Consider the following 12,238-nt stretch of genomic DNA (forward strand, 5'->3'; position numbering starts at 1 on the left):
AGCCAGCGGGTAGGTTTGAGGACCATGCCGTGAGCACATGTCAAACTCAGACGGTTGTAAATGTGGGTCTGCACAGACAGACCCGCAGGTAGTGTGACAGACGTCGACACCCTCCCACACAGCTGCACCTGCTAGCACTGTTCGGGCTCAGCAGCCGCTGCACGCTGGTGTATTCAGCGTTAGCTGCTGAACCCCACCTGCTGTTGACCAACTGGACAAAGCTCACACTAGCAGTGACCAGCAGGTGATGCTGAAGCTCTCTTGCTGACCCTGACAATGGCACACGTTACATGCACATGGAATGTCCATATCCTGTGTCTGATATGACATTTAATGGAGGCTACTGTAATCACGTACTTGAGCTTCCAAGTTTAGCTTTGTTTTGTTGATGTGTTGCATCTCACCTTTCGTCTCTTTCTTCTTCCCGTCTGTATCGTGACACTGTGTCTGTGATATTGTTCTTCAATACGCGGCATAGAACAAGAGAGAATTATAAGCCAGAGTTCAGAACAGTGGCTGTGTCAGACGAGCCTTTTCTCCCCTAAGTTAACAGATGGCTGTCTCCAACACACCGACCTAACCCTTTCATCCCAGACAATAGAATGAAAGCCTTTACAAGACTCCAGATGTTAATGGGGGCAAGCGTGAAAGACAAAACTAGAACAAAAACAGAACATTTTCACAGTGAAATTAACACTCGACAGAGCCTTACTCATCTTATGTTGTTCCTCTTACTACCTCTCTCTCTCTCTGTCTTTGTATTTCTCGTATCTGGTCTTTTTGCGCTAGAGAAGACTGCCATGCTCAGGCGCCTAACAGGTGTCATCGGACTTTAATGGGGCTTCTGATAAAGACGTCTGCAGGGTTTGACAGCTGCTTCTGACATATACCCTACTCTCTCTGTCTGTGTGTGCGTGTCTTTCACTCACTCACTATTCATTTCCCTCACAGCAAGCGCTCAAGGAGAACCATCGGAGGAGAGAAGCAGAGGAGAAGCAAAGAAGGGCACAGGCAGCCAAGGAGAAAGCTGAGCGAGAGAAGCGGGAGAGACAACAGAAGAAGACGCGATTGCTGGAGGTCAACGCAGGTACAGAATTCAGTCTGCCATTGTTATTCTGCCATGAATAAACACCCTGCTGGCAGCCTCAGTCCAGGATCAAACGTTTGTATCATACTCTGTAAATCCATAGCCGGCATACAGGTATATTCCCTTCAATATTGACGTAAACTTAATTTGTGTCGGTTGAGAGATCTTGTATGCTTGACTAGTCCACAGATCTTGTATTTCTGGAATATTATACACATAGTATAAAACACATCTCACATAATTGTGATAATAGTCGCTCTGAAAATATTGGTTTCCTGTCTTTGACAGCATCAAGAGGTCCAGAGACTTGATTTGATCAAGTCTTACTGATTTGTCTTACAGGCTGGTTGCAGTTTCAAGAATAGGGGAACTTTATAGAGTAAGAAAAAGAGAGAAACAGAAAAAAAGGACATATGTTGAAATCAGCACTGTAAAATATTTACATAAGGTGCTAGGTGCATGATAGAACATAAAGTGTGTGGTTAAAAGTAGCAATGGAATGAGGCAGTTAAAATGTTAGATGTAATAGCAGGTACTGTATGTACACAGTGCATGGTTTAACAGTATTAAGACTATGGTTGTAACACCGGCGCAAAACAGTGCAAAGCGTATCTGAAAAAAAAGAAAAAATACATATCTGAGTCTCGTAGAGCGAGCCGCCGCGATCATCCTTTCCATATTTGTGGCCTGTTGAATGTAGGCTGTTTTTGCCAAAAAGAAACAGAAACTGATTTTTGCGATCACGTGACCCGCTGCTCCTCTGCTTCTCTGGGAGCCAAACGGTGACCCATAGGCGAGCGAACAGCGCCATCTAGTGGAATACCACTGAAAACACAAAATCTTGTCATAGGCAAACTGCACCTTAGCAAAATATGACAAGACATCTCGTCATTGGCAGGCAAAGAGTTAGTGCAAATTTGCATTAAACACCGTTGTCATTTTCATGCCATGTGGCCCACATTGTGTACTGTAGGTACCTAATGTACTGGTGGCCACCTTAAAATGAGGTGTGGTCAGGCAAATTGTTGAAGTATTGTAAATCTTTACAAGAGTGAGAAAAAACAGAAAACTATTGTATTTTAGACCAGCTCAGACCTAGTCAAAGTCCAGCGTAGTCCCGGTGCAGTAGTTCTCTGCCGTGTGAGTGTGATGTACATGTTCTAGGTTGGTTCACAATGCCAAGGACCACATTAAGTATCTTTTTCTGTGCAGAACAAGTTTGCAGCTGTAATATACACATTTCTTGTCAGGCTTTAGCAGACAGATACCTGCTATCATGACTTGTCGGCTAATGCCAGCTGTAATATATATATTTTTTCTGATCAGAAACAGCGAACAAAAAAAAGTTGGTCACAAAAAAAGAAAGAAACAGCGAACAAAACATTTTGTCGACTTGACGCTGTGCACTGCACTCACTCGGGTTGTCTCCGTGCCAAATTTTAAGTCTTTTAGTCGAACGGTTCTCAAGATAGGCCTACATGAATTACAGATTCTGTTTATCTGTTTATTTATTGTAAGATATGGCAAACAAGAAAACATTTGAAAAGTAACTGCTAGGTCATGGGGTCAGTCAAATGGTTAGGATGTATCCTTTTACTCAACAGGATTCTTGGCAACCCAGACATTAATTGTTGTGATGTCTTGCTTGCACAGAGAGACTGATGGACGGACTGACTGACATTGCCATCCTTAGAGCCTTAGAGATGGGCTTAAAATAAATACATAAACTACATATCCCCACTGATATTAAAAGCCATGTATATTGAGTCACATTTCACAGTGACACAAAATTACCTGAGCTAATATGATTGTATTAGAAGCCATCATGGATTTAATTGACAGAGATTGTTAAATGTGCTTGTGAAGAGAACTTTCATACTGAATCCTGTCCTCATATGAGTGTTCTTACCATCTTGATGCTTCCATGTTCTAGTTACGTATATAGAATTACCTCATATATACATGATCTTTATGCTATTCAATTTACAATGAGAAACACTATTGTAGAGTGTGTCTGAATGTTAAAATATATCTATCTATGGTCTCTTTAAACATGGTCCATGACTGTGGCTCTCAGTGATAAGGTAGACTAGAAGGATTGCTCAATTCACCCGACTGGTCCAGGCATAGCTACAGTATGAATGAGATAAGGTCTGTTAGTGTGCCAGATATCGTCTGTGCCCAGTGGCCCGTCGTTTCCTTTGGAACACTGCAGATGCCAGGAGCTCTCTCTCTATCAACACACCGGCCTCCAGACCAATTTTCCGTGCAAAGCCCAGCTTGGCAGTGCATTGGAGCTTGGCTGTACGTGTCAACCCATCACCATGCATATAGCTAACCTGACAGTGCCAGCCACTGAAGCAGTCATGTATACCCAAGAGTATATAAGCAAAGATCCACCATGTCCCCATCCAGGCCAAAGCACTGCTTTGGTGTAATACCCATCCAAAGACAACCCTCTCTCGGCTTAAATAAAAAAGAAGAGAAAAGACAATTTCCCCCTGTACCATGCTCTACTTTTACATTTATTTTCCATCCTTTCACCTCGTAGCTCACGTGTCCTAAATGTGACGATAATGATGCGTATTGATTGAGGACGACTACTTATCTGGCTGAATTCAGATGGCAGTTATTTACTGTAGTGCAGTGTCAGTGTCCAGCAGTGGTTAAAAGAAAACAGAAACGTGGAGAACGGGTCATGTTCTCATGTATGTGGCTCCGACAGAGTGTGTGTCATTTTGTCCAAAAAACGGGCACGGTTAGAGCCACTATTCGGACTGACTCAAGGCACCTGCATTTAAAAAGCTTTAACCACTTTCAACCTACAGTAACACCCCTCTGTGGGGCTGGTAATGTGGTGTGTTCTGAGCTTGTAGATTGGCCACTTTTGTGCGACTCTGTCACACGAGCAAGTCTAAATTAGAGCATTAATGCATGAAATAAACATATTATAAAGATGAAATATGGAGGTACAAGGTTTTTGCCCGACAGCGATGATATGCTCAAATTAAGATAAAGCTGCAGGGGAACCCTGTAATATCCCTGTCCCTGTAGGACACACGCACACGCACACGCACACGCACACACACACACACACACTCACTCATGTACACACAGATAGATGAGATAAAATTAATGAGTGACTGATTTGGCATTTAGCCACCAAGCCTGGACATGAGTCACAGTTCCCTCTCGCTGGCTGTCTTTCTCTCTCTCTCTCTCTCCTTCTCCCCTTATCTCTCTCTTTCTCTCTCTTTCTTTATTCCATACTCTCTCCGACTCTCTCTCTTTCTCTTTCACTCTTTTTCTCCTGGTCGCTGTCACTCACCCACTTTTTTGTATGTGAACACACACACACACACACACACACACGTGCGCGTGGGGACACACACACGCACGCACGCGCGCACACACACACAGCCTATTTATTAACTAAAGAGCTTTCTCTTTGTTTGTCAGGCAGGATTGTCCTCAATGGAGATTTTCTCTGTAATCATCTGATTATCCATCAATTCCCTAAAAAGCCCCAGAGAGACTGCATATCCACATTATGCTGAAGGGCACGGCAATGAGAGAAGGGGAAGGACGCGTGCGTGTGCGCGTGTGCATGTGCGTGTGTGTGTGTGTGTGTGCGTATGTGTGTGTGTGTGTGTGTGTGCACACCAAAGAGTTAAAAATAATAGAGAGGGCACCGGATATCGCCTCCCATCCACTTGCATTGAATTGCTCACTCTGCACATGAAATCGCCCCTTCTTTGGGGCTTCTGCGCGTCACTTCTGTGACCCGTTTTGCGTCACCTCGGTGCGCAGCCCCGTGCGCAATTAAGCTCGTGAGTCGAGCCCATTGGTCGAAACCGTTTTCGCTCGTTCAGTGGCCCCAGGCTGCAGTACCTATGAATGGCCAGCATGTCCAATGCGCTTCAACGCAACCAGTGGGTTCTGGGGGCTTGGTGTGCACGCACTGTGCCATCAAAGTAAATGTATACAGTACAGTAAAGGCTGTATCCCGGCTCCTGTGTACTTTTTTTTTTACTATGTATTTTTGGCCCCAGACAGTTTTCAAAGGCAGACAATTAATGTCAACGAGGTCGCGATGACCTCGTTGACATTTGTGAAACCACACAGTGCAACCCTCAGTGATTAGCACCCATCATGGGATCGATTATACTGGAGATAAATATTCTGTGACTACTTGAAAAAGGTAAGACATTTGAAAAATTGCTGGCACAGTAAACACATATTTTATATTTTACTTCATTGGCACTGAATGAGTTAAAACGTTGCTTCCAGTCCACTCACCATGGTTGTGAGATTCCTCTCAGGTTCATAGCAGTTCTCTCCTCCTGATCAACCCTCGCCTGCCAACCCAACTGCATGCCTCCCCACCTCCGCGATAAAAGTGTATACGACCGGCTCCGTCTGCCACACAGCAGCGCCTTGTGGTAATCTGTGAGAGAGCGTGCATGCATTTGCATAGAGCCCTATGGAGAGATTGAAATTCAGATTGAATAGGTGTTTTTTTTTCTCTCTCTCTCTCTCTTCCTCTTCCTCTTCCTCCACCTCCTCCTCCTCCTGCACCAGCAGTGCCTCCTGCCTTGTGTATGACAAATCTGTTGTATTAACTCCCAGGGTAGGCCGGGAGCGCGAATGTTTGTGGAGCGACAAATTACACATCAGAGCTTTATTTAACATTCTCTACATGGCTACAAGCGATGAACTATTAAGACGTCAAATAGGGGGAACAGCTCGAGACGCACCCCTGCATGCAAAGATGTGAACACGGTATAGAGGAGAGAGACAGTGAAGGACGTGCAAAAACCCAATGAGAAAGGAAAAAAAGAAAATGAGAGCCAAATGCTGGTTTTGTTCTCGTGCTTTGCCTTCATACTAAAGCTCAGCTCCTCTTCCATGGTGTTGTCACCTTGGCCATGCAGCAGTGTTGATTTCGCCGACTAAAACTATGAGGGAAAATGTTCGTCGACTACCTTTTTTCACTGACGAAAACTAAATAAAAAACGGAATAAAAACCTAAGCTACGATGACTAAAACTAAGACTAAATATGTTGACAATTTCGTCAACAAATAAAAACTAGACTAAAGTGTTAGTGAGGGATCTAGTGGAGAAGAGATAGCCTGGTTCCAGACCATAAACCCCGCCCACTCTCTGCATGCTCCTCTTGGTCTGGTGTCATAATGTGAGCCTATGGCTTTTCACGGTCGAAGAAAAACCTGTCAAATCAGAGTCGGTGGTGGGAGTGGTCTAACGACAAGCCAATCAGCGAATATATGCTAAAACAAGCTGTGCGATGACGTCAGATGTAGGCGGATCCGTGGATCTCTTGTGATTTGGTTTAGGGAAAATCCCCTCCCCCTGGTAATCGAGGACACTGCAGCCAAATGTCAGCCTGAAGCTCCACGCAGCTTCAGGCTGATAATCAGGCTAGAGAAGAGATCCATTAGAACTAAAAGACAAGTCGTTTTATGTTTGGTTGCGCTCGGGTGTTGCTTTCTGAAAATAGCAGATCTACAAGGTCACAACGCGTCGCACTGCGACGCGTTGTGACCTTGTAAATCGGCCATTGAGCTTGTAGATCGGCTATTGCTTGTAGATCGGCTATTTGAGCTTGTAGATCGGCTATATTCAGTCGTTATGACGCCATCCAGGCACCGCCAAAATACATTTTCGTCGACTAAAATCTTATGATATTTAGTCGACTAAAACTAGACAAAAACGAAAACATTTCAGATGACTAAAAGATGACTAAAACTAAATGGAATCTTATTCAAAAGACTAGGACTACAACAACTAAATCAAAATTTGCTGTCAAAATCAACACTATGCCACGCAGGTGCATCATGAACAGCGGTTCTCTCAGTGGCTTCATTCATGATGTGCTGAACGACTGCTTAGAAAATGACCGCTAAATTGAAAGAGGTCATGTATTCTAACCGTGTCCCCTGTGCATGTTGTCAACATGGCTCAGCCAAGGTGACAAGACTCGTACCTCCTTTTTATCCCCGGCAACCTCATTTTCACCGTCCTCAGCGTTTCAATCTAAAAGCTCAAGTTGACCCTGTTTTCTTTTTTTTTACTCTGCTGAGAGAGGCAGGGCCCGCATCTCCATCACCAGGCAAAGGTACCGCTAGCTAGGTCAGTGACTTGATGATAAGCGTTCACCCCCATTGAGTGAAGTATCTGGGGGCATTAAGCGCCGGTCTGAATACCACGGTTAAGTCACCTGGCACACAAGACAGCCTGTTTGCCTCGACAATGGAAAACGTCACTCCTAGCCTCTTCTGATTAAGTAGATGGCGATTGAGGTTTCACTGGGAGACAGCAGGAGAAGTGCAGGCTGAGGTGGCGGTCCTTGCACTCCCCTTTATTTCTTTCACACTCCTTGTTGTTTTACACCAGAGTTCCTGTGCATGCTGCTATCAGTAAGGCCAAGGAAGTGAATCCCTCAATATTTTTCACATATTGTGAATTTATTTATATTTTTGTGTGTGAATATTTCTCACATTTAATGAATTCATAATCTCAGATCCATTGATCCGCCTTCCCTCTATATTTGGGCAAGACTGATTAATTGTGATGACGTGAAATGTTTTCATGGTGTGACTCCTATAGGGAGCCGAGCCATCTAGGGCAGGGTTTGTGTGCGTGCGTTTGTGTCCGGGGCTAACCTCGACCAATTCGCATAAACATTTCGTGTGCACCCTGTCCAAGCAATAACATAATATGCATTATTAATTTTTTTATAATTTTTTTTGGAAATATTTAGCTTCACAATGGAAATCAATGGCAGAATGGAACCTTGCTCAAATATGTAGTCATTATGTCTTAGATACGTCAGATGTCAGACATTAACCCATTAAGACCGGGAACTCATCTGTGTGTCATTTTAAGATTTCTTAATAAATAGCAGATCTACAAGCTCGTAGCACGGCACTCGAGGTTGTATATCTGCTATTTTTGAATAGCCCAAAGAAATCTTAAAATGACTCACAGATGCGTTCCCGGTCTTAATGGGTTAATAGACTGACGTCCGAGATGTGAAGTCCGAGATCCACATGAAGCCACTCCGTTATTAGACCCTGTCTTGTTTTATTAAGTATAGAGGACAAACACTGCAGACTGTCGCATGTCAACGTGTAAATCAGCCTTTTTGTTCAATTGCTGTGTTTCGTTCACTGTGCTGAAACTTGGAACGAGGAGTTGACAGTAGACTGGCATGCGGGAGGATGGGAACATGAGGCGGATAACTGAAGCCTTATTATTCCCTAAATAGACATCACAGAGGCCTGGGTTAGTTCAGCAGCTTGTCTTCATGTTATGAAAGTGTCTATGCACACGTGAACCTAGTTGTGTGTATGCACGCGTGCGTTTGTGTGTGTGTGTGTGTGTGTGTGTGTGTGTGTGTGTGTGTGTGTGTGTGTGTGTGTGTGTGTGTGTGTGTGTGTGTGTGTGTGTGTGTGTGTGTGTGTGTGTGTGTGTGTGTGTGTGTGTGTGTGTGTGTGTGTGTGTGTGTGTGTGTGTGTGTGCGTGCGCGTGTGTGTGTGTGAGAGAGAGAAAGTGAGAGTGTTGGGGTGTGTGCTGCACACTTGTAATGAGAGAGCTCTGGTCCCAGGTGCGGCAGCATAGAAGAGAGGCAAACTCATTGTGCACATCAAAGCGTCATTCAGTATAGTTCCAGCTTCAAAGCTGGGATATACTCCTCTTTCTCTTCCCAGTCATCTGCATCTTCCTCTTCCTCCCCCCTGCCCCCCCCCCCCCACTCCCCCATCCCTCCCTCCCTCCCTTCCTTCCTTCCGTCTGTGCCCTCTTCCACCTCGTCCTCAACGCCAACGTTGATGAGTTTAAATCACTCTTCAGAGCCCGTTTCACAGCTATTACTTTTAATAATCCCCGCTTTAGTTTGTGCACTACCATCAATGTGATCTCTGTAAGTTTATGGCAATGGTGGTTAGTGGATATAAATATGTCATGATTTGTGGGTGTGGGTCTGGGTGGGTGTCTTTCCTCTATACGTGCCCGTCTGTGGTTTTGAGCAACACAGTCTCACTCCCAAGAAGGCACATATTGCCTTTTGGTCAGAACCCCAGGAAGGCACTATGTGTCGTCCAGGGGCGCCTGCGACGGCATTATGCGTCTTCCAGGGTCTTGTTTTGATCGATGTGTAAAATTGGACTGGTCTGTGCTCTCATATAATCCTGAGTTGGGAGATTCTTAGTGAGTTTTAGCTGTTGTTGTTTTTTCCCCTCCTTTCACCTCCCTGAGGCTGAGTGAGTGTTTTATGTTCTCCGGGGTTGGAGTCAAACGGAGTTCTACACACACACAGACAGACACACACTGCAGGTTGCAAAGAGATTGATCTGCCAGGTGTGCGTGTCATTTTGTCTTGTGTGCGTGTGTGTGTGTGTGTGTTGTGGTGTGTGTTGTGGGGAGCGGAACGCCTTGCCGCCGCCGCCGCCGCCGCTTGTGATGAATTGCCACAGCAGTGGAGACATATTTGGACGTCGAGGAGCGTTGGTTTTCCTCAGGAATGTTTGCTGCCTGCCTGCTCTGCGTAATGATGAAGAACTAGGTCTGTTTCAAACGGAGGAGAAGAACAAACTCCTTGCAAATGAAAAAAGCCCACATACACACAGTGAAACTCCTCGCTGTTAATTCATCCATTCATCCACCACTTTAACCATGGCGGGCCCTATTTTGGGCATGTCATTATAGGCAAAAAGGCACATTTTCAACACTGTGCGGCACGTTAAAAGTATTTGGAATTTATTTTGACAATGTTTGAATTGTTTTTGAAAAACAGGGCTTAATACAATAACTGCCAAAGACGTTTATAAACGTCTTTGAGAAATTAGCTGTTGCCTGCTAAAGACGTTTATAAACGTCCAGAAAAACAAAAACTAAAAAATAAATCTAAAAAATAAATAAATAATAATCTAAAAAGATTCTCTAATTATTTAGTATTGACATTTTTTCGATATTCAAAACGAATAAGGAGATAACAATTTCCAAAGATTTGCTGCTCCATTCACTTCAATGTTAAAATTCAAACGGACAAACAATTCACATTGTTTTTTGGTTTGAAACTACTGGTTTTGAGCTATTTTCAAACATCAAACAACACATGTCAACGAGGTCACAATGACCTCGTTGACATTTGTGAAACCACACCTGAATCTTCTCAGTGATTAGCAACCATCAGGGGATCAATCATACTGGAGGAAAAAAATCTGTGGCTACTTGAAAAGGTAACAAAATCGTTCAAAACCCTGGCAGAGGCTACAGACTGCTCTAAAAAAACTCTGGCAGGGTAAGTGTTAAGTGGTTAAATTAACACTGAGAATTTGACCGTGTCCACCACGGCAGTTGGCGGGGATGGGGCTGTCGTCGGGGCCGGGCTGGCAGTGAACTAGGCCACGATAACAGCCACAGTGCACAGAGCGCTTGTGGGGGCTAGCTTGGCAGTACTAGGGTGCCAGTGGAACAGTGGAGAGTCCTCCACTCTGGGGACTCTTTGCCCTGGATACAAGGAGTGTATAGGACGGATGGCTGCAGCGTGGATAATCCCCACACCGCACACAGCTTGGGATTGTCTGCAGAGAGAGCAGGAGAGAGAAGAGGCCACAGGCGTCACTGTGAAGATGACTGCCAGTGTATATAGGCGAGACGGGTGCAGAGACAAGGCCCCCGCCGTAGAGTTCAGGGCGCAGAGGGAGGAGGAGGAGATCAACCGCTAGGGTTAGCACAAGTAAGACGCGCGAACGCGGGAAGCGAACGCAGCTCGAAAATATTGTGTATTTACGGACTTGTAATCCGTGTTATTTCACCGTGATGGAGAGAGAACATTGACTGTGTGTGTGTGTGTGTGTGTGTGTGTGTGTGTGTGTGTGTGTGTGTGTGTGTGTGTGTGTGTGTGTGTGTGTGTGTGTGTGTGTGTGTGTGTGTGGATTGTCTAAATTCCTGCACTCTGGCGCACTCGGTGGCTGCTTACAGGCAGTGCACGCATGTGAGTCACATGGGTGCATGCAGCCAATGAGAGGTGAACACAGACGGACAGAGAGAGAGACACACAACCCAGGCAGAGTTACATAGTAAGCTCCACTTGGTCGGAGGCGCGGCGAAGGCCCCGTGGTGGTGGTGGTGCGGCTTGGCTTGGCTTGGCAGCAGCAAGCAGTCACAGGTAATAGGCCTCACCATCGGAGTGAGATTCAGATTGACGGAGATTGAGGAGAGCCCGGGGGCAACTGACAGGGTAGGGTAGGCTCCCCCGATAAAGAATCGGGGGGGAAACCAGCCAATCCAGGAAGCGATTTATATCCCCCACACGGGACGATGGAGGGTGACAGGGACAGAGACGGCTAATTCAGTCATCATTAATATTTATTCATATAGACAACACTGTCTGGCTCAGGTAAACTCTCGTTGCGCAATGGCAACACGCACACATTCAGATGAGGGACATCATGCTTCACTATAGGGTGACAAAGCAAGCTCCCATGAAAATTGGTGTTTCGTTGAGGTTTTGATGGATGGAGCTGCTTCGTGCAGTAAATGTGGTTGATAAGACGAGCAAACAGCCTAGAGGGATACAAAAGAAGACTTTTTTGTTGACTTTAAAAAGGAATGTGACTTGATGAAGTAAGATCAGAGAATAATGTTACTGTTTGAGCAGAGTGTGTCATAATGGACAGTTGGCATTAACTCTTTGACTGCCAGATCAATAGTGTAATAGTGTAAGTAATAGTGAACCACTGCTCGGCTCATTACACACACAGGGTTGTCGTAGTAGAGGGGGGGGGGATAGTCCGCTCGCGATCCTCCATTCAAGAGCTGTTTCAATGAGGCTTGTTTTGCCGTAAAGCAGGAGGAACGGAGATCTAGCAGAGATATGGCCGTTTCACTGCAGGAAATAAACAGGAAGTAAACAAGCTTTTATTTTTTTTAAATGAGGGGCTGTCGTCATCAGGCAGTGAAAGCATCATCCATAGGATAGGTGAGCCTTTGGTAGAATTGGATGGGAATTCCTCCAGTCCATGGAAATGAAAGAGTTAAGGAATAACTGATAAGTGAATATTCAATATTTCCTGTCAGTGCATAACCCAACGCGGTGATGGAATGGAAGCAGAATAATTATCCCC

At 45.0% G+C, this 12,238-nt stretch overlaps 1 protein-coding gene across 1 annotated transcript in view; it reads left to right on the top strand.

The window, feature by feature from the left end:
• The window catches only part of LOC308090904 (protein diaphanous homolog 3-like), a 337,084-nt gene that overhangs the window by 221,054 nt on the left and 103,792 nt on the right, over positions 1 to 12,238 (top strand). The window contains exon 26 of the mRNA XM_080436177.1: positions 952 to 1,087. Coding sequence (XP_080292303.1) covers positions 952 to 1,087 — 136 coding nt within the window. The remainder of the gene's footprint in view (positions 1 to 951; positions 1,088 to 12,238) is intronic.

This window comes from Gymnoscopelus braueri, assembly GCF_963280865.1.
Source record: "Gymnoscopelus braueri genome assembly, chromosome: 1".
Taxonomy (NCBI): Eukaryota; Metazoa; Chordata; class Actinopteri; order Myctophiformes; family Myctophidae; genus Gymnoscopelus; species Gymnoscopelus braueri.